Genomic DNA, 23,576 nt, shown 5'->3' with positions numbered 1-23,576 from the left:
CCCATTGACATTGGAGCCACCAGTCTCCACTGGATTACCATCTCCAGAGAGGTTTGTCTGGGGTCAACGTTGTGGTCTTTTCAGCAGCAGATAAAGACCTTTCTATCCTCCCAAGCTTTTGAGTCTTTCAGTTTTAAACCTGCGTTTGTGCTTTTTTAGGTCCTTGAACTGCTATTGTTCTCTGCTGTTAGTTTTGCTCTAGTTTATTCTGTGGCTGTTTTAATTCATTTTAGATTTTACATTATTTATGTGTTATAGTTCTTGTATGTTTTGGTTTACCTCCGTTTTGTGAATCTCCCAGAGAACTCTGGCTATTGGGAGGTATAGAAATGTAGCAGATATGGGTGCAACCTATGCATATTTAAACAGAAATAAGTCCTACAACTCCCAACATCCCACAGCCAGCCATGGATGGCTCGGGAATGCTGGGAGTTGTAGGATATATTTCTGTCTAAATATACATAGAATTTTACCCTAAGTAAGTAAAGAAGTTAAAAAAACACACACCATATAAATAAATAATGCTCAAAATTGTCCTACTGATTGCAGTGGGATTGAGTCCCTAGTAAGTTTAGAAAAAAGAAAGACAACATGGTGGGAAAACATGGGAGAGTCTAAAAGAATGGAAGGAAGGATAAGGGGATAAAGTGTCCTTCCAGATGAGGCTTTTATTGTACAATTGCCCTGCCTCATTCACATGATTTTATAGGTGGATCCAGACAATGTCGTCTTCCACTTACAACCCTCCTCTAATCCCTAGCCGTTCTGTGTCTCCCTACCACCTTTTCCATCTTTTTTCTTTCCACAAAAAAATGGTTAAGGAGGAAACGATAGAATTGCTGCAATGTCTTTTGACTTATAGCACCCGGAACCCTCTCTCTGGAAATACTGAAGGTTGAGCCAAAAAGGATGGGATTTGTTGAGGGAGGGGGAGAATAAAAAAAACAATGTCCATTGAGAGGGCTTCACAGGAGCAAGAAGCTGAGATCTAGCACAGTCTCTGTGTGGCATATGAGTCTGGACGGGTTTGATACTCCTTGAAGACATGATCACCAATGAGATAAATTAATCTAAAACTTTGCCAGATGTCAGGAATTGCCATGGGCAGTTCAAGAAATAGCATCAGACTGCTGTCATGGTTTATAGTTTGCAAAATTTAGCAAGTTTTCCTGCTCTGAGAGAAAAAATTCCCCCACCCTTTTGTTAGCCATTTGTAGCTTTACAGTGACATCTGCTGCTTCATTCAGCAATCACATTTGCAACGGCAGCTAACACCAAACGCTGTGTATAATAACGCTCAGCAGGCATCTTGCACTTCCTACTGTTAATATCACAATCATATTGCAGATGAGAGGGAGTGGCTTGTCTAGGGCCACCTAGGGAGATCATGGTAGATGCATAATTTGAATGGGGGGCTTTCTAATTCATATCTCAGTCTCTTAGGGCACAATCCTATTGAGATAGTTGGCAGCCTCCGAAGTCAGAGGCTGTTGAGTATCCAATGCAGAACAGCTGTAGCACGGAGACGATCCTCATCTCTGTGCTCTGGCCACCCTGCATTTTTGGCTAGACAGCCAATTTTGGCTGTCTAGCCATGGCTTCAGGGAGGGAAGGAGGCCATGCGGTGCATAGGAAGCTGCATAAAGCTTTGGCTATTGGGTGGTATAGAAATGGAATAAATAATAAAAAACAATAATAAAGCGGCTTCCGTGGTCTCCTCTCCTCCCCACCCCCAGAACCACCCCATTCCTTCATCTCCAAGTTCCATTTCTGAGCCAACTACAAGGGGGCAGAGAGCACGGTTTCTGGGTTCCTGGCTCTGTCCTTAGATCCCCCAAACCGAAAAATCATATGGCTCTCTAGACAGTGTCTAGGTGCCACAGGATTGCTCCCTCCGCCACTGTTCTACATAGCTAGCCGGCCACAACTGGAAAGAGCCATAATGCTTACATGCCAATCAGAGAGCAATGACTCCACGGTCTGCTTGGTCCCATACTTGATGTGCCAGATGTTCAGCTTAGATATCAGCTCCTCCAAGACAGCAGAGCAGAGTGAGTGGTGGTATTCCACGAAGATGTTGAAATCTGTCAGCTGAATGTTGCCGAACCTGAAAGAAAAGCCAGAGTCCCCTTTTCAGACTGTTAGAATAAAGGGATGGATGTGATCTGCATGGTGCAAGGCCTAGAGGCACGTACAACTTTTTATAGGCCAGTCATGGAGTGCCTCTCCTGACGTGAACCTACCCATACACTACATTCATCACCTCCAGGTGCCTCCTCCAAGGGAGGCTCGGAAGACGGCAACAAAGGAGAGGGCCTTCTCAGTGGTGGTCCCCAATTATGGAATGATCTCCCCAATGAGGCCTGCCTGGCACCAACATTGTTATCTTTTTGGCACCCGGTTAGTACCTTCCTCTTCTCTCAGGCATTTGGCAGCTTACAATGAGGTTCTAATCAGGTCTGGGGTTTTTCTTATTGTTGTTTAAAATTGTTTAGACATATATGCATCTCTGTGTGTGCTGTTTGTTTATATGTTTGTATGTAAATGGTTTTTATACTATGTATAATGTATGTTTAACGTTGTAATCTTTGTAAACTGCCCAGAGAGCTTTGGCTATTGGGTGGTATAGAAATGTAATAAATGAATGAAAACTGAATGAATGAATGAATGAATGAATGAATGAAATGGTTCTGCACTGTTCTGTGAGACTGGGGATGGGTTAGGTTTCACTGGGAGCAGAAAGCACTATGGTGAAGCAATGTTGGTTTGAGAAAGTAATAGATTTGAGAAGCTGGAAGGAAGAGAACGAGGTGGCTTGAGGGCTGGAAGGAGGGAAGCAGGCAAGGTAGCAGAAGGCACATAGCTCAGTGGCAGAGTACATGCTTCATATGCAGAAAGCGCATTGTACAATCCCTAGCATTTCCAGTTAAACAGAACTTATGGTCCAGGGCTAGGAAAGATCAGGTAGCAGGGCTGTCAATCAAAACAGAGAGTACTAAATTAGATGGGCCAATGGTCTGGCTCGGCATTAAGTCGCTTCATATGTTCATAAGCAGCAGCCATGAAGCACCAATGAAAGGAGGGCAGGAAATGGGCATCAGTGCAAGAAACAGAGAACGTAAGGAGAGTCCTGTTGGATCAGACCAGAGGTCCACTTAGTTATGCATGGTGTGGAGAAAGTGGATAGGGAGGCATTTTTCTCCCTCGCTCGTAATACCAGAACCTAACAGGGCCATCCCCTGAAGCTGAGTGGAGGGAGATTCAGGACAGATAAAAGGAAGGACTTCCCTACACAGCGCATAGTCAAACTATGGAATTCACCACCACAAGATGCAGTGATGGCCACTAATTTGGATGACTTAAAAGGGGACTGGACAAATTCATGGAGGAGGAGGGTATCAATGGCTACTAGTCCTGATGACTATATGCCACCTCCAGTATCAGAGGCAGTATCAGAGAGCTGGGGCACATGGGCAGGAGGGTGCTGTTGCACTTCTGACCTGCTTGTGGGTTTGCTGTGGGCAGCTGGTGGGCCACTGTGTGAACAGAATGCTGGACTAGATGGACCTTAGTCTCATCCAGCATAGTTCTTATGTTTGTATCCTGTTTTCCACTACAGCCAACCAGTTGTTTTCAGAAAGCCCATGAACTGGGTATGAAAGCTGTAGGACTCCCCGGAATTCAGAGGTACATTGCCTGAATACATGGATCCAGAGGAGCTGACACAGTAAGAACCGTCAGATGCTGAGCAAAGAAAAACAGAGGGTGGAAGGCGATATTCCAGCCTTCCCCAACCAGGTGACCTCCCGATGTATTAGACTACAACCCCCATCAGCACCAGGACGTCCAATAGGCATGCTGGCTGAGGATAATGGGAGCTGTAGTCCAACACAACTCCCACCATTTATAAAGACCGCAGGTGGCAAATGCCATCTTAGAAAAATCTTCTAAGAGAGGAGGAAATGCTTCTTCTTAGACAACCTTCTGCAACCTGGCCTCCACCAGATGTGCAGGACTGCAATTCCCATCATCCCCAGCTAGCAATGGCCATGCTGGCTGGGGATGATGGGAGTGGTTGTCCAACACATTTAGCATGCATTAAGTTGGGAAAGGCTGGTATATTTCATTGAGGACACCAGGGAGATCCATCAGCCAAAGCACACTCCTGCCAACACGCTGCCAAATTTGGTAAAAAGTTGTCGTTTATTTTCAGCTGAAGACAGCCACTTAGGCTAAGCCAAGAAGGTTATCACAAACCTCCTCCTCATTTCTTCCAGCTTCTGAAGAGGCACCAGCAGCCTCCCTGCCTTATCTCTGTTCTCAAAGAATTGCAGCGTCTCCAAGCGCCATCCGAAACAATCCATCGAGCTCTGAAAGAAGGAGAAGCAGCGTTCACGTATCTCCTACGATTAAAGCACCACCACAGGAGGAAACAGCAGTGCACTCCTACGAGATCTTCCCGTAGAAATGTAACGCTGAATTATTGCTGTAAGGACTCAACAGTTTGGGGGCACGGTTATTTATTTTTATTGCATTTATATCCCGCCTTTTTTCCTCTTGCAAGGAACCCATGGCGGCTTACATGATCCTCCTCCTCTCCATTTTATCCTCACAACAACAACCCTGTGAGGTAGGTTGGGCTGAGAGTCTGTGTCTGGCCCAAAGTCACCCAGTGAGCTTCCATGGCTGAGTGGGGACTAGAACCCGGATCTCCCAGCTCCCAGTCCAGCACTCTTGCCACTACACCACGCTGGTTATAAAAACAATTCCAGAAATGTCGTATCTCTTTTTCTAACAGCCAGATAGTTATGTCAAGGATGTTACTCCAGTGGAATAGCACAACACTTTTTTAAATGATGCTTTCTTGTGCCAACAACTGGCGCCCTTAGGCTGCTGCCAGGGACCCAGTACCTGGTAGGGCCCACTACTGATGCTTGCCCTACTCCCCATTCCCCCATCCCAAGTTCTTTTTCTGGCCCAGCACACCAGAAGTGCCAGGAGGCTGGATCAGGATGCCATTTTAATTTCCCACACTGCCCCTGACCGAACACTGAGGAATTGTAGGAAGTGTGAAGGGTGGCTTGGCCCACCACTTCTCAGAGCGCTGCCATCACAGCCAGGTATGCTCACCAGGCCCTGCCAGAGGACCCTTTTCCTAGGGCCCCCTCAAACCTGGAGCCAGCACTGCTCCTCTCTGCGTCTTTGGTAAACACTACAAGCCCCATTTGGAAGCATTTGAAAGAGAACAGTTACGTTGAGTTGGAAATAACCTAACTTGAGAGATTAACCACTCTTTTAAAAAAATGAAACTGAAATTACAATTTAGCTATCAAAGCCATGAGTGCATCATTAAAGGGTACAAAATGGAAGACAAATTCTTACAATAGTCCCATTTATAGTAATGGATATTTTCTCAGTTGAAAAAACAAAGGTCCATGAGAAAAACGATCCGAAACCCACAGTTGGGAAATATCTTTATTAGGACCAACCCAAATTCCACAAAAATGTGCACACTTCCGAGTTCTCCAAAACTCTTCAACAGGCTAGGTGGTACAAAGCACAGCAGACTGGAGAAGAAAAAGCAAAGTCCAAAAATCTGGACAGGTGTTGTGGCCATGAGGTCGGCTGTGACTTTTGGATTGTTTTCTCTCACTTGAAGTTACCCAAGTTCAACTGCTGATCCACAGAATGTTGTACATAATATGGAAGCACTTCCATATTTAGATCCTCTTTGTTTTGTATGACATACCTAATTTCTTATTCAATAACACAGCTTTTTAAAACCATTATTTGTACCCGGTTTCTATGTAAAAATGAAACATTTCAAAATGAATTATTGCTGGTCAAGAGAGAACACTACGGCAGTAAGGTAAGAGCACCGCAAATTGCTTCAAACACCATTGTACCTGCGGAACCCAGGAATTTGCAAATCAGCTCTCATTTAGAATCTAGAACCATAGAATCCTAGAACTGTAGAATCCTAGAACCCTAGAATCATAGGATAGTAGGGTTGGAAGGGACCTATAAGACCATCAAGTCCAACCCCCTGCTCAATGCAAGAATCCAAGTCACAGCATCCCTGACAAGTGGCTGTCCAGCCTCATCTTGAATGTCTCCAGTGTGGGAGAGCCCACCACCTCCCTAGGTCATTGGTCCAATGTCATATTGCTCTAAGAGTCAGGAAGTTTTTCCTGATGTTCAGCCGGAATCCGGCTTCCTGTCACTTGAGCCCATTATTCCATGTCCTGCACTCTGGGATGACTGAGAAGAGATCCTGGCCTTCCTCTCTGTGACAGCCTTTCAAGTACTTGAAGAGCACTATCCTATCTCCCCTCAGTCTTCTCAAGGGTAACATTCCCAGTTCTTTCAGTCTCTCCTCGTAGGGCTTTGTTTCCAGTCCCCTGATCACCTTCACTGCCCTCCTTGATTTACATCAAGACACTGGTGTGTGTGTGTTTGTGTGCAGGAGAGAGAGAGAGAGAGAAAGAGAGAGAGAGAGAGAGGTGTGCAAGTGTATTAAAAATTATGCTTTATTTTCCCTACCAACCTGGATGGATCTCATTTTGCCTTCAAGGACTGCCATTGCTTTACAGTGGTCTTGAGAATCTGGTAGATCTTCTGCCAGCTGATGCTCTACCTCTTGGAGCCAGGACTCAATGACATCTAGAGGTGGAGGTAACAAACGGTCCAGTTTTGCTTTCCATTCATTCATCTAGAAAGACAAGACACAGATATGCAATTCATGCAGGTTCTCTGTCTGTCACACACATTTATTTATTTATTTATTAAATTTATTAATCGCCCATCTGACTGGTCACCCAGCCACTCTGGGCGATGTACAACCCACCATAAACAATTTAAAACAATAAAATTTTACCATAATTTTTTTTAAAAAAAATACCCTAACCCACCCCAAATGCCTGCCTGAACAACCACGTTTTTAATGCACGACGGAAGCTCATTAAAGAGGGGGCATGACGGAGTTCCCTAGGGAGGGAGTTCCACAGAGTGGGGGCCACCACAGAGAAGGCCCTCTCCCTCGTCCCCACCAGTCTAGCTGTCCTGGCTGATGGGACAGAGAGAAGGCCATCCGAGGCTGATCTTGTTAAGCGGCCTGTCTGGTGTTGCTGGAGGCGCTCCTTAAGATAGGCTGGGCCGGAACCATATAGGGTTTTAAAGGTCAAAACCAACACCTTGAATTTGGCCCGGAAAACAACTGGTAACACACATACTGATGTGTTCAAGTTAACAATAGGAGCTTCCAGAAGGATAGCTCTTACCACTGACCAATCCTGAACAGATTTTTTTGTGCTAAGAAAAATACAGAATACAGAAGAAAAATACAGAAGAAGCAGTGGGAAAACACAGGAAGGTTACGAGTGGAAGACCGCAGCATCTGGACCCCCCCTTAAAATTCTTCCTTTGAGGTAAGGTGATTGCATGAAAAAAAAAAATTGTCTGGAGGCACCTCTACTGGGTATCAGGCCTTGGCAAAGGTCAAGATCCGTTTCCAGGACCAAGAAAGGCTCATGTGTGGCCAGGTTCACAACATGCATCAAATGGGTGAGATCTAGGAAGGTTGAGGAGTGGAGGACAACCTATTTTAAGAGAGGGAGAAGCCTTGTTCACATTCCCATTGTTAACTAACTGAGACTCAGAGAGCCTTGCCAATCTACTGTGAGTCACTCAAAAATCTACCAACAGATTGTGACAAACCTTCTGCCTACCCCTAGCATAGGAGATGTCCCCTCGGATTGATGGAATGCTCTAACAACACCATCCTTGAACCACATTTGTACGGCATGAAGCGGTATTCCCCATGCTCAATGGCCATCCATCACATCAGCATGCCATGGATCAGGACCCTGACCCCTCTTCCTCAGAGGATCCCAACCCCTCATCCTTAGAAGAAAAGGCTCCTGGGTCAACTCTTCAGGGTGAGGACTCTGTTATAGAAAGGTGTCTTGAGACTTCCACCTCCTCAAGATTCAGCTCTCCAGGAAGACCCCAGAGACCTGTCCCCCTGTTTCCGGAGGAGGTTGTATTGCTGTCCTTGGACTCTGAGGGCTCCAGCCCTGAAGACACCAGCATGCCACAGCCACCCCTACATTGTTGTAGCCTGTGTCTGCTAAAACAGATCAGGCCTCTTTAAGAGAAAAGGCTTTAGCCACCAGCCTAAAGGAAGCCAAACTCCTACTTAAAGCTCAGTCATGAACTCCTGCTTGTTGAAGCAACATAGAGGGAGGGTTCACATGTCACAATAAACCAGGGTTCCTCTGGAACCCTTGCTTATTCTTTATGAGCAGCATGCTCATAGATGCTGCCTGATCGCTCCTGCTGCAAGTACATTCTGGAGGAAGCTTGGCTTATTGTGATGTGCAAATCAGGTCATACAAAAGCTTGCCTGCCTTCCAACCCCAGCACTACTCAGAGCTCTCCATGGTGGTATCCTAGTCCTATTCCTGCCTCTCTGGGAAACTTGACTTGCCCCAAATTCTGGTAAACATCCAGTCCACCGTGGAATTCTGTAACCCAGGCCTCACCAGCACCCAATGACGCTCAGCCCTCCCAGCAACTGAGACAGAACAGAACAGCCTTTCACATCAACAACATAAATTGCAGATTCCTTGAAATGTCCCAATAACCTGCGAATTGATGCTGTCCCAGGCTTCTCTCATCCTCAGGTAATCTTTGCTCAGCTCCTGCGCTTTTCTTTTAGATGTCAGTACAGGCAAGAAGGCTTTTTTCTCTTCATTAAATGTTTCCATAAATGACAGCATCTCCTAAGGATTAAAATATTTAAAAGGATATATTATGCCCAAATTCTATGTCAGATACTCGTGTGATATTTTCTTTTTTAAAAAGGTTAGGCAAACAGATGGAGGATAAGTCTATCAATGGCTATTGGCCACAATAGTTAAATGGTGTCAGGGTGGAAACTGAGCCAATAGAACCCCAGAGCAGTTCTGATTCTGAGGAGGATCAGCAATCCATGGGAGAAGAGCCAGCTCATCCCTCACAGGCACAGCAGCTGGCAGAGATTCCTCCTGCTGGCAATCCTGGGATAGATAGTGACCCTGGCAGTGAGAGAGTATGGGAGGGGGGCTTGCTAGATGCTCGACACAGACGCAGGGAGCGACGACAGCTGGAGGGCGCGGAAAGGAGGCATAGCGCCCGTTTGGCGCGCAAGCAACAGCCGCCTCCCATGGACCCAAGGGAAAGAGGGAGGATCTCTCCCTAGCCCATAAGTTCAGAGTCTTCAAGTGATTCTCCTTCAAACAGGGACCATAAGCTACTCTGCTGTTCCTTGCTTAGTCGCTGGTGATTAGCATCTGAAAGAGTCATTAAGTTGTAAACGGATTAAAGCCTTGAAAAGAATCCTTTGGTCTGTGTCTTGAGTTGGCTATTGGAGTGTACTGAAAGAGGCCGCCAGGGCGCTCCTGACAAATGGGTCCTCCATGTGCCCATTTGTCAGGAACGAATGGCAAAGGAAGACCATTGCCTTCATGCCCTGCTTACAGGCCTCTATTTTGGCATCTGGTTGGCCACTGTTAGAACAGAATGCTGGGCAACAGACCCTCAGTCTGGTTCAGCTTGGCAATTTAAACATTCACTGGCTCTTCCCTGAGCGACAGGTAAACTCAACAGGTGGTATCCAGCTGTGTCATTCCATTAGCACAAATGATGCTGTGCCAGCGAAAACGAGGTTCTGAACCATGTGCAAGAGAAGAGTCCAACTAAAGTTATGTTCGCGCAAGCATGGCTGTGCAAGCGGTTTTGCATAACTCTTGTGCAACCCACTGTGCAATGCGTTGTGCATTCCTTTTGTGCACACTCATTGCTCAACCCACTATGCAACTGCTTGCACCTGTTGTGCAACTGGCTGTGCATCCCACTTGCATAGCTGGTTACCCAACTGCCTGTAATGCTGTGCAACTGGCTGTGTGACTGCTCGCACAACCGCTTGGGCAACGGAAGGATTCAGCAGCGCTCCACTTGCACTATTTGAGTTTGCGGAATGTCACAGTTGGATACTGTCCCATGGACCCACGGTTTGCTTCCGCTCCTGTTATCTCTCCTTGCTGCTATTCATACCTAGCTGGTTCCTCCACTTCAGCGATTCTGACCCTCACCTAAAGGTTTTAGCAAAGTTTCCTGCCTTTCCTAAACAACCCCATGCAAACCTGCACCCATTGAGATACTGCTGCTGCTGCTACTTTCCCACATTTACTTGGCGGGGACAGGGGAAGGGGGGAACAGTGCATTAATGACGGTTTTTGTATTTTATTATCATTTGTCTCTTCAATTATGCCAATTACATTGCTCTTAATGTATGGAATTTGCTGTGGTGATGGCCATTAGTCTATCTGGCTTTAAAGGGTAAGGTAGGTAAACACATCACAGAGGATCAATCTAGTCACAATGGCTATGTGCAACCCCCAAATTCAGAGGCAACGCGCCACTGGGAAGCAACAAGGGCATATGGCTATTGCCTTCATGGCTTCAGAAAACTGTAGCCGTCACCAGCCTGGCAGGATCCTCCAGGTGGCTTAAATTGCAAACTCCCAGGCAAAGAAAACCAGAGACTGGAATGTGATATTTCAGCCTTTCCTAACCCTGATTCCCTCCAGATGTGTTGGACTACAACTCCCATAATTCCTAGCCAGCATGGCATATTGCCTTCAGTTTCACTAGCTTGTCATGAACTCCTGGTCCACACACTGGGGGAACGGCAGCCACATCCTCAAGTCCATGAAAGAGAACAACAGTGGAGTAGCTAGTGATGCCACATTGCCAATTGCAGCATGACCCTGGATTGTTTTGCTGGCTTATTTGACAAACTAGAGTTTGTTTTAAACCACAATTCCTAATTCTTTGTAACAACAAGCCAGAAAATCAAACCAAAGCTAGGATAAGCTCTCCTCCTGCCCAAACGGGAGGTGGGTGGGTGGGTATGTAAGCCCAAGGCTACACTCAGGGCTTCATCACACAAGGATAAAAATCCTGCAGTTTACTGGGGCTTCTGCTTCCGGAATCTTTGTGGAATCAGATCAGGTCCTTTCCATGTGGCTTTAAAAAAAACCCTAAACTTCTCAATGAGATCTATGTGTTTCATTACAAAGCTACTAGGTGGCGCTGTTGTTTTATTTGTAATAAAAGCGACTTTAAACTGTACACCTTCATTTTTGCTGACTCCATGATGGGAGACGGGAAAATGCTGGACTTTCCTCATCATGGCAAACAACGCAATGGCGCTCACAAGGAGCGGGAGGTTCCCTGGATGAGGGCTGCGTTGTGTACAGGACCCGCAAACTTCTGTGAGTAAGCAATCTCCATAGGAGGAGATTGAGAGAACTATATTCTTTCATATATAGGTAAGAGAACTAGATTGATTGATTGATTGATTGATTGATTGATTGCATTTATACCCCACCTTTTTTCCTCTTGCAAGGAACTCAAGGCGGCTTACATTGTCCTCCTCCTCTCCATTTTATTCTCACAACAACAGCCCTGTGAGGTGGGTTGGGCTGAGAGTCTGTGACTGGCCCAAAGTCACCCAGTGAGCTTCCATGGCCGAGTGGGGACTAGAACCCGGATCTCCCAGCTCCCAGTCCAACACTCTAGCCACTACACCATGCTGGCTCTCTCAATATTCTCTTGTTGGCATTGCTCCACCTAAGATTAGAAGGGAAGCAGAAGCAGATGCCAAAAGAACTAAGCAAGAGACTGACTCTCGTCACCCTTTGAGCGGTTATATTCCCCCAATTCGTCGACTTAGATCTAGAAAGAGCTTTATGTCAAGAACTAATATCCTAGAGGGGACCAAAGAACAGAATCAGATAAATAAATGGAGGAATGAGCGTACCGACTTGAATATTTTAACGATCGAAGAAATGGACGCTGGAAATACTCTCCCTTATATAGTTTGGAGGACAATGAATAGGATGAGGGTGGGGGTACCAAGGTGTAAGACGAATTTATTTAAGTGGGGGTTGCTGGTTGACGACAATACATTATGTGAATGTGGAGAAACCTAAGACCCAGCACATCTGATAGTGTGTCGATTACTGCCAGAGTCTTGTACTGTTGATGATCTACAGCAAGCTAATGACAAAGCTGTGGCAGTGGCTACATTTTGGCAGAGCAAAGTTTGATCTGGACACGAAATAAATAAATAGCAGGATAAAAGCCTGGTGTAAAGGAGCCCTACGGCTCACAGATGGTTTACCATTGCGTACAAACGTGGCAATTTTATTTTAAACCATTGCCCAAAAGGCACTGAAGTTGTTCTTTATATTTATGTATACTTTGCAAATATTAGTGTCTCCAAAAGCATAAATTTATGAAGCAGCTTACTTGGAACTTTGTGTAAAAGGGTGCAATCTTAGTTTTAGCAAGCAACTTCGTTAACTTCTTTTCTTGAGCTCTCAGCCAGCTAAAGGTCTCGTTGACTTTTCCCTGGGAAACAGAACAGAAAGTTGCATGTATCATCCCTCCTGAAGATCCCAGTTTGCATTGTTTGCAGAAAGCTCACCCTGCCAAACATAGCCCCAGGGATGTTCTCCTTTGCAAACTGCTTCAGTCCAAACGTAGTGAAATGGAATGCAACAATTCACACTAGGTCAAGTGGATTTTGGAAAGGGCTTTGCCAAGTTATCAGGGCCAGTGCAGAAGAGTGCTGCATCTCCCTTAACCATGGCTAAGGAAGGGAGTTATAGAATCACGTGTATTTATTTATATTTATTTGTTACCTCTATAATCAACTCCAACTTATTTATTATTACATTTATATCCCGCCTTTTCCCTCTTGCAAGGAGCCTAAGGCAGTTTCCATGAGCCTCCTCCCCCCCATTTTATTCTCACAACAACCCTGTTGTGAGGTAGGTCAGGCTGGGAGTCAGCGTCTTGCCCAAAGTCACCCAGTGAGTTTCATGGCCAAGCGGGGGCTAGAACCCAGATGTCCTGAGTCCCAGTCCAACACTCTGACCACTACACCACGCTGGATCTCTAAAGGCCCACCAACCTTTGTGTGTGTGTGGCCCCATTCCACAATCCCTCTCCTCCCACATTTAATGTTTCTCCTCCACACTGGCCTTAATCCTAGTCAGGTTTTATGCCTGCACTGATGTTAATCGTGGTTAATGCTAACCAAAGTTATCTCCTCACTAGGCACAAACCTTGGTTAGTATCAGAACAGATATGAGGAACATATGAAGCTACCACAGGTCCATCTGAGCCAGCACTGACAGCAACTCTCCCAGGCAGAGATCCTTCCCACTACCTAGGATCCTTTCCTACTACCTGAGATCCTGTAGCTCAGGAGTGTCAAAGCTCAGCCCAAAGGCCAAATTCCATTTTGGAGACACTCTCGAGGACTGCATTCCACTGGTGGGTGAGGCCAAAGGCAAAAGGAGTGGGGCCAAAATCTTACTGCCAGTAATCAAGCTTTAGGAGAGGCATTTTGACCTTTTAGAATGGGGAAAAAAATGCGCCCGAGCCACTTCCAGGTTGCAAAACGACCAAAGAACAGGTGTGACAAATCATAGGTTAACTCTGGGTTGTTTAATCCACAAACAACCCAAGGTGTCTGGGGAAATGGAGAAATGTGTGCAAAAGCAAGAAAACCACCAAATGATTGGCTGTTGGGGGAAAGGCAACGACGCTAGGGGAAAGACGTGTGGATATCTAGGGAATCTCAGGGAGCCAGATTGGAACCCCAGGTAGACCAGATTTAAGGTTCAACAGTGCTGCTGTAGCTCAATATTCCTAGAGGTCTTCTGCATGCATCTGACCTACCAGTGTGCTACAGACCGGCTGAACATCAGGAAAAACTTCCTGACTGTCAGAGCAATACGACAATGGAACCAATTACCTAGGGAGGTGGTGGGCTCCCCCACACTGGAGGCGTTCAAGACGAGGCTGGACAGCCATTTGTCAGGGATGCTCTGACCTGGATTCCTGCATTGAGCGGGGGGTTGGACTCGATGGCCTTGTAGGCCCCTTCCAACCCTACTATTCTATGATTCTATGACCCTCCAAATAGGAGCTAAGCATGGTTAAGGTCACCACACTTGCACACTAGAGGTGTGGGATTCGGGGTAAGGAACATATAATCCCACACCTACCCTGCTCCCAATCTGTGATATCCTTCAGTTGCAGGTTAATTTGGTATGGTCCATAAACATGTGTTAGGGATTCAGCAACTGACCCTGGTCCCTGGAGCACCACTTTTAGCCCTGGTGACTGAGAAGGAGACTGGAGTTTTATGTGATGGGAACTTCAGTGGATTTTAAAACAAAAGCTGTGATGACATTTGAGCCTCTCTAATGTTAACAGTGTCCAGGACGCAACACAATTCGTTCACCAAGGTTAAGGGTCAGGGAGTATTCCACCTCCATCAGCCACAGGTCTCATCATTGCTTTTGCAATAGTTATCTTTTCATGGTACAGACTCTCTAACAAGGATGCTTAGAGAACATACATGAATCCTGAGCCAAAGAAAACGCAAACGTGTCAGGTTTGGTCCAAAGCTGAAAGATGTCACATACCTGCATGTCCTCTTCGGGCACAGGCAAACTTTTGAAATACTGCAAAAACTGGGCTACGTATGTCATGATGGATTTTTCATCTGGACTGATGACGTCCACATCTGTGAAATGCCAGAAGCCATTAACATGACCCTAAATCACACGAGGTCTGATCACACAGTGCATTACTTTCAGGAAAACTTATCCAGCATATACAGTAGTTTTAAGCTGTGTTGTTTTATTTTTGGGGTTTTTTTTGTTAAATTGTTTTTAGTTCAAAGTTGTTTTTAGTTAAATGTTGTTCGTATATATTGTCCGTACGCTTTTATTAAATGGATTTTAAACTTTGTATATTATATTTTAATGTTTTAACTTTTGTAAACCACCCAGAGAGCTTCAGCTATGGGGTGGTATAGAATATATAAGTAGATCCACATTTGTGTGGCCCCTGAAACCTCAGACGTTGTTCCTGTGATGTGGGAGACATGTTCTCCGGGGTCCATCTTGCCGTGATGCTTGAAGGCCCACCACCCATGGAATCCCTACTATATGAGCATCCCTGCTTGAGTCCCTGCAAGCAGAATGAAGGCAGGCACAGCCAGCAGTGAGTACACCCATTTCGATTCTCCATGCACACACCCAGTTCCTGCCACTGCTTGCTACCTCTTCCAACTCCCCCAAGGGAAGGAAACTCACCTTGGGAAAGGGCGTTGAGGTACGAGATGGCAGAGAGCTCCCTCAGATACGCTGCCAGGAATCATGGGGTTGACCCCCATGATGGACATGATGCTAGCAGCCATCCACCTCAACCCCCTTCCCCAAAACTGGGGTAGGGGACAGTGGAGGAAATCAGGCCCTTCAAGCGCCTCTGGAATGCTCCAAAACCTCCGCAAAGTTCGCATGGCAGGAGTGAAGGGCCTGATTCATCAGGCTGCTTCCTCCTCTCTAGTCCTTCCTGATGGATCATCACCCCAATCCCTGACCAGTAGGTGACACACACAACTGGCCCTGCCCACATACTGTTGGGCCTTTAAACATGACAGCAGTGGTATAGGACAAACCCATGGGAAAGTGGGTTCCCATGCCACAGCTGGCACAGGCAGGACATCTAGAATCGAAGTCTTTTCCTTGGCTTCTACGCAGAGACTGGTTTTGCGCTGCTGTTCTATTAACCAATTTTCCTGTGGTTGTATTGTTAGGCTTTTAATCTTGTCAGAAAGTCTTTTTTAAAGAACAACCAGCAACAGTAGTGTCCCCCCCCCCCCCAATTACGGAATGATCTCCCCAATGAGGCCCACCTGGTGCCAACATTGTTATCTTTTCAGGACCAGGTTACAACTGCCCGCCTCTCAGGCATTTGGCAGCATATAATGAGTTTTTAATTAGGTCCTGGACTGTCTTCAGCTGATGGTTTAAAAATTGTTTTTAGATATATGCTTCCTGTTGTGTGTGCGATCTGTTTCTATGTCTTTATGTAAATAGTGTTCGTACTTCGTATAATGTATTTTAATGGTTTTTAATTTTTGTGACCCACCCAGAGAGCTTTGGCTACAGGGCTGTATACAAGTATAATAAATGAAATGAAACAGAAAAGCAGAATATAAAACATGGTAATCAATCTAAAGGGAACCTGATTAAGGCTACATGTACGGCTCCCAACTCACCGCTAGAGCTTTGTCGGCGTAAGTCCGACCTCTAACCCCTGGCATGTCTGGTTCAAGGAGCCTGAATAGCAGGCCTGCAAAAGAAACCTCTTGCCAGAGACCTTGGAGAGCCGCTGCCAGTCAGAAAAGCTTAGGGGTGTAGAACATAATTTTCAGTGCAGGACGCCCGCCCCCCCGCAAGCCATCTGCGGGCTGGATGACATCACTAGGCATGGCCATGCCCCCCAACATCATGGTTTTGCCCGTTTTCACTTCCTCCGTGCTGAGGAGAGGCACGAAGTTCCATGCCTCTCCTCAGCATGGAGAAAGGGACTTGGGTTCACAGACCACTTGTTGTCCCAATGGGGAGGGTGACCAGCAGACGAATAGACTTGGCCAGTGCTGGGTGGAGTAGCTCCTCCCAGTGCTGGCAGAGCTGGACCCCAATTGGGAGGGGGAGTGGCACACAAGGGAATCCTCACCATTACCTCCCATCTGTGATTGGAGATAACAGTAGGGATTCCTCCAGGGGGAAATCGCCCAAGGGGTGAGGCTTGGAGGCCAAGCCCCATCCCCCTGAGTAACCCAAAGAGGCTCCAAGGGCCAGATTAGGAAAGCTGAGCAGGCTGGATTAGGCCCACAGGCTGGTGGTTCTGCACCCCTGGAGCAGATAACACTGGGCCAGATGGACCAATGGCCCGACCCAGGATAAACCAGCTCCATGTGTTTCTAGGTACTCTGAAAGAATCAACAGATAAACAAAATGTCACCTGTATTATGGAAGTAGTTTTTCTCCAGGAGCCCCTGCCAAAGGAAGTGAGGTGGGTGGCTACTAGGAAGAGGGCCTTTTCTGCTGTGGCACCCCAGTTGCAGAATGAACTTCACAGAGAGGTTTGCCTGGCACCTACATTGTGCTCCCTTTTTATTATTTTATTACATTTTAAGTTTTCAGTTTGTTTTTATCTACTACTGTGTTTCAAATGTTTGCTGAGAGCTTCTGTTTGGTTATCTTCTTTTTATCTTAAATTTTTTAATTTTTAAACTTTTATATCGTATTTTAACATCTGCATTTTATTGTTTCTTATTTTATGGTTTTAATTCTTGTGAACCGCCCAGATAGCTTTGGCTACTGGGCAGTATAAAAATGTAATTGAATAAATAAAAACTGCATGTTTGATCATCTCCCTCTGCACAAATTGTGCAACTCTTGCTTGTTTAATTCCCAATATTTATTTTCATGTATGTTTTTACAGAATTCTATACTCCCACCCTCTAAATCTAACTAACATTTTATGTTAGGCCAAAAGTCTCAAGATAAAGCCAATGTGCAGTGATCACTGCTATGACTGGAGTTGCTCCACACTATAAGTATCAAACGACTGGTTGCAGATGGGGGTGGAAGATTTACCTTCAGGTTCAAGCAGCCGGGGAATATTTAGTTCCTTTTCTGCAATTTGGAAGGCCTCTTTCAGATTCTCCTTGTTGGATCTCCCTTTCGCGCTCTCCACATCAGCCAAGTCGGGCCTTAAGGCATGAATGACAGCTAAGAAAGCCAGTCCATTCCTCCAACTGGATTTGAAATCTGCAACGCTGATGGATCCATGCCTGTGACCAAAAGCAAAACAAAAACATGAATGTAAGCAAAGTATAAGCCGGGGTGTCGAACCTCTTTCAGCCCAAGGGCAGAATTCAGTTTTAGAGACGCTGTCAGGGGCCACATTCCAAGTGATGGGTGGAGCTGAAGGCAAAAGGGGTGGGACTAAAAATACAAAAAAATACCAGCGTATCTTAGCTCAAAGTTCTTACTGCCAGTAACAAAGCCTTAGGAGAAGCACTTCGATCTGTTGGAATGGTAAAAAAAAAAAAAAAACTGTGTGGGAGCTGCTTCCAGGTTGCAAAACAGCCTAAGAACAGGAGTGATAAATCATAGGTTAACTTTGGGTTGTTTAACCAACAAACAACCCGAAGTGTCTGGGTTTGGACATCATTCCAACAACCTATGAATGTAGGTGGTTTTGCAAACTAGAAGTGGCTCGTGCGCAGTACACATCTCTGGCAAATGGTGCGTTTGTTGACAAGCCATGCGAATCAGGTCAATAAAACTAAGAAGAGAGCCCATTATTCTTACACACACAAACTCACACACACAAATACACACAAAACAAGTGTTCAAACCATTACAAAGAGATTCAAGTATATTTGGAAGAGATGTCACACAGATGTCCTTCCTACCACGCATTTCTTCCCTAGAGAATACAGTCATGCCCAGAGAGACACAGGCATGAGTCAGTACAAGCTGATAAAGAACAGCTTAAAAAATGGATTGTACACTGTAGATATGCGGAGAGGAGAACAAATGCTAAGGCGTGGGCACACTGGCTGCATTCCATGATCTCACTTGTTAAAAATGTGAGGGTTTATTGAGACAGTGGCCAATGTTGGTTTGAACACCAAAAAGAGGGGGGAGGGAGAGAGGGAATCACTTGGATTAGCCATACTTTCCCTTTCCTTGTCTAGTTCTATAAATCAACTGCTGCTGACCAACTCAAAGGAAAGTTCTGTAGTTAGGATAGGGCCGTCTTCGCCAGACTGCTGATCTCCCAATGTTTTGGACTACAACTCCCATCAGCCCCAGACAACATGGCCAATAGCCAGAGGTGATGGGAGTAGTAGTCTAAATCATCAGGAGGGCACCAGGGTGGGGAAGGAATTCTTTGCCCCATGGAATATCTTACAGCACCAGGTCCCTCTGTTAGTAGTCTCCCCAAAGGTAACTCACAAAGCGACCCAGCAGATACAATGATCACCACCTGCATTCCCACCCCCAATCTACTTGAACCAGGAAACTCCTGGGATAAGCAAGTTCACAGGTGTGGAAGAAGACATCCCCTGTAGCTTCTTCCCCGAAGCAGAAAGCAGGCCCAGAAACTAAAGGGATTCAACACAGATGGGAAGAGAACAGAGCTGTCCTGTGATCCCTGGCACACTCACCCAAGGACCATAGGATTGTTCTCTCTGAAAATTTATTTTTACTACTACTACTGCTACAACTACTACGACTACTATCATCCTGTTCCCATACAGAAGGCACTTGGCAAGTATTCCTTGATATACATGTTGAGGTGATTTAGGTCCACACTAGAGAAAAGCAAGAGAGGTACAACTTCCAAGCACTGTGTCGCGTATCTAAGGATGCTTGAGGAACTGGATCTTTCCAAATTCCAATGTGAACTGACCCAATCCAAACCTCCTGGACTAGCGTGCACATCTGAACATCGTTATCCCTCGGATTCTGCACTTGTCCGAATGTTGCAATGCAGTTCTCAGCTCAAAGAAGTATCAGAATTTGTTTAAAAATGTGTCTTTTGAGAGAAAGTACACTTAAAAAAATGTTCTTTTTGACAGAATATCATTATAAAGTACTTATTTAAATATGTATTTAAATGCTGATTAGGTGCAGATTGTTTTTAAAAAATCCACAGAGTAATGTGGAAACGGGATGGAACGGATTTATAAGCCAACACCCGGGAAAGTGACATGGACTGAAAATAGACTGATTTATCCATCGCTACATACGTGGCGCACTGCTCCTTCGCCCACAGCAGCAGAGCCTTCTTTGCTGACATCTTCCATCGTTCCTTTGCTGTAGCATTTCTTTCAGCTGGTGGGCTTGTAGTCAGTGATGAGCCCACGGCACTCACACCATCCTGAGCGGGATGACTGTACCCGCCAGCAAGAGTCCAGGCCAACTCTTCAATCTACCAATGAGGAAGTCAGAAAGAGAGAAAAGCTTCACTCCAAAGTCATTGATCAGAATGCTGAAGAATGAGAGCTAATTCGAATGGGTGGTTTTGAGGTGGTACAGCCACGTGTAGAAAAACTTCACAGGAACAAAAATGACCACATCAGAGGAAAGATTTATTTATTTTTCTTTATTTACATTTATATACCGCTCCACATCAGATGATTTCAGAGCAATGAACAACAAAGATAAAAGAATAAAACACCAGGTTAAAATAGTTAAAACATTTTTGTTAAGATTAAAAGGTTTTTAAATTCCAATGAGGTCAAATTTAATAACCATGGCTGGTCATGCAAGGAAGGCCTCTCAAAATAACAATGTCTTCGGGAGGCACCAGAAGGAACACCACGTTGGCGCCTGCCTGACCTCCAAAGGTAGGGAATTTTACAGGAAGGGGGCCACCACACTGAAGGCTCTCGCTATCCTTCTCTCTGACATGGTAGACTTTCTAGGTGGGATTTGGTTTTCACATGAAGGCCACTTTAAAATGAATAACTTTAAGAACTGGTGCCTGGACTTGCTTTTTTCCTCCTCCCTACCCATCCTTTTTCTTTGCATGTCATGTCTGCTAGACTATTAGCCCGATATCAGGGACTGCCTTACTACTGATATTTGTAAGCTGCTCTGGGACCCTTTCTGGCTAAAGAGGAGGATAAAAAATGCTTGAAATAAATAAATCAAAAATAACTGACCATGTGAAAATTGAGATTTATTTATTTATTTAAAACATTTCTATCCCACCCTATATCATTAAGATCTCAGGGCAGCATACAGATAAAATCAGAGTAAACAGTATAAAACAATAAATAATTTAAACACCTAAAAACATATTAAACTATTAAACAAGCTAAAACCAGTTAAAATCTAAAACAATAAAGCAGTTAAAACAATGTGCTAGGGAATGCATTTAGCCCTCAAAGGTTTGGTAAAGTACCACGTTTTTACTTGGCACTGAAACGAGCCCAATGTCTGCACGAATCGGGCCTCCAAGGGGAGGGCATTCCACAACCGGGGTGCCACAGCAGAGAAGGCCCTCTCCCACATCCCACCATAGTGTATGTCTCATACTGGTGGGACGCAGAGGAGGGCCCCTCCAACAGATCTCAGTCCTCAGGCAGGCATATATAGGGGGAGGTGCTCCCTCAAGTACTGAGGTCCCAAGCCATTTAGGGCTTTAAACGTCATCACCAAAACCTTGAATTCTGACTGGAAGCGTACTGGCAGCCAGTGCAATCCCTTTAAAACTGGTGTTATATGTTTTTTATAAGATGTTCCGGTCAGCAGTCTAGCTGCTGCATTTTGCATTAGCTGCAACTTCCGAGTCGTCTTCAAGGGCAGCCCCACGTAAAGTGCATTGCAGTAGTCTAATCGGGAAGTTACCAGCACATGTACTACTGTGGCTAGGTTATCCCTGTCCAGGAAAGGCCGTAGCTGGTGGATCAGCCGAAGCTGACCCCAAGTACTCTGGGCCACAGAGTCCACCTGGGACTCCAGTGACAGGGATGGATCTAGGAGTACTCCCAAGCTATGCACCTGCTCCTTCAGGGGGAGTGCAACCCCATCCAGGACAGGCCGCTTACCCAATTCCCGGACTCGGGAACCACCAATCCACAGAGCTTCCGTCTTGTCAGGATTTAGCTTCAGTTTATTGGCCCTCATCCAGGCCATTACAGCCTCCAGGCACTGGTCCAGCCCCTTCACCGCCTCAGCCGACTCCGACGACAGGGAGAAACAGAGCTGAGTATCATCAGCGTACTGGTGACACCCCACCCCAAAACTCCTAATGACCTCTCCCAACGGCTTCATATAGATGTTGAACAGCATGGGGGATAGAATAGAACCCTGTGGCACCCCACAGCTTAATAGCCATGGGGCAGAACAGGAATCCCCCAGTACCACTCCCTGGAATCGGCCCTGCAGGTAGGAGCGGAACCACTGTAGCACAGTGCCCCAACTCCCATCCTGCAGAGCCGATCCAGTAAGACACCATGATCAATGGTGTCAAAAGCCGCTGAGAGATCCTGGAAGATCAACAGGGTAGCACTCCCCCTGTCTTTCACCCGGAATAGGTCGTCAGTCAGAGCAACCAAGGCCGTTTCAGTGCCGTACCCTAGCCTCAAACCAGACTGAAATGGGTCCAGATAAGCAGTTTCCTCCAAGAACGTCTGAAGCTGCCCAGCCACCGCACACTCAAGCACCTTGCCCAAACAGGAGATATTGGCGATGGGGCGATAGTTCTCACACACCTCTGGGTCCAGGGAGGGCCTCTTCAGGGGAGGTGCACGACAGCCTCTTTCAAGGCAGCAGGAACCACCCCCTGACAGAGCAAAGCATTTACCACTCCCTGGATCCACCCAGCCAATCCACCCCGCCTAGATCGTATAAGCCAAGATGGGCAAAGGTCAAGCTTACATGTGGTGGGCCGGACTGATTCAAGCGTCTTGTCCACATCATCAGGCTACAACTGAAACTGATCCCAGGATACACAACCAGATGGAACACTGGACACCTCCCCAGACTCTGCAATAACTTTGGCATCAAGTTCTGATCAAATACGAGCGACTTCCTCCTCGAAGTGCCTGCCAAATTTATCATAGCAGATGACCGAGGATTCCAATCCCAGTTTCTCTCAGCCTGAGCAAGATCCCAACAGGCTCTTCATCACTCAGAACGATTCTGCTGGGTGTCATTTCGAGGATGAAATAATAGATGTATAGTAAGATTCTTTTGCCATCCTCACTGCCACATAATAGGCACAACGAAGAGTCTTTGCTAATCGTCAATCATACTCGCTCCGAGACCTGCACCACCTGCACTCTACCCATCGTCCGGCCTGTTTCATTGCCTGTAGATCTTCTGTAAACCAAGGTGAATTACGGGCTCCACAGCACTGGAGTGGGCACTTGGGAGCGATTGTATCGATGGCCCTTCCCATCTCACCATTCCATAGTGACACCAGAGCCTCGACCGAATTGCCAGCCCTATCAGCCGGAAAATCCCCCAGAGCATTCAGGAATCCATTGGATTCCACAAGTCTCCGAGGGGCAGATCATCTTCATTGGTCCCCCACCCCTGCAGGGACCATCTGCTACTGCCAATACAAACTTCACAAGGAAATGATCTGACCATGACAATAGGGATGTCAGAGAATTCCGCGACGGATCTCGGTGAGGCCGAATGCCAGTGCATTTGGCCCCCCGAAATCCATTGCGGAATGGCCTGCCACCCCCCCGCCCCCCGCGGATCCCCCCCGGGACGAGACTTACCTAGGGCGGAAGTTCCAGATGGCAGCGGCTCCAGTGGCGGCTTCGGCTGGTCTTCCGACCGGCTGCCGCCGCCGCCATTTGCAGTCTGTGTGTTTGTTTGTCCCCCCCCCCCCCGTAGCCGTGATAGGCTACATAAAGACTTACATAGCCTATCACATCTGGGTAAAAAAAACAAAACGCGTACGCAAATGGCGGCGGCTACGGCCACCGCCATTTTCGTTCCTTATTTTTCTTCATCTTAGTCTACGTCAATATTTACGTAGACTAAGACGAAGAAAAGAAAGGGGAACGCAAATAGCACCCACTACGTTATTTGCGTTCCCCTTTCTTTTCTTCA

The 23,576-nt window shown here is 46.2% G+C and overlaps 1 protein-coding gene across 1 annotated transcript in view; it reads right to left on the bottom strand.

Moving 5' to 3' along the window:
* SYNE2 (spectrin repeat containing nuclear envelope protein 2) overlaps positions 1-23,576 on the bottom strand; it is a 333,613-nt gene that overhangs the window by 259,585 nt on the left and 50,452 nt on the right. The window contains exons 7-14 of the mRNA XM_084836884.1: positions 19,748-19,929; positions 17,580-17,776; positions 14,550-14,650; positions 12,358-12,459; positions 8,646-8,783; positions 6,548-6,712; positions 4,258-4,370; positions 1,951-2,107 (exon numbers count right to left, since the gene is read on the bottom strand). Of these exons, the coding sequence (XP_084693010.1) occupies positions 1,951-2,107; positions 4,258-4,370; positions 6,548-6,712; positions 8,646-8,783; positions 12,358-12,459; positions 14,550-14,650; positions 17,580-17,776; positions 19,748-19,929 (1,155 nt within the window). The remainder of the gene's footprint in view (positions 1-1,950; positions 2,108-4,257; positions 4,371-6,547; positions 6,713-8,645; positions 8,784-12,357; positions 12,460-14,549; positions 14,651-17,579; positions 17,777-19,747; positions 19,930-23,576) is intronic.

Source organism: Heloderma suspectum, chromosome 1 (genome assembly GCF_057233095.1).
Source record: "Heloderma suspectum isolate Gila_16-S chromosome 1, 16-S_ref, whole genome shotgun sequence".
Taxonomy (NCBI): Eukaryota; Metazoa; Chordata; class Lepidosauria; order Squamata; family Helodermatidae; genus Heloderma; species Heloderma suspectum.
This window is presented reverse-complemented; position numbering and strand designations above follow the sequence as displayed.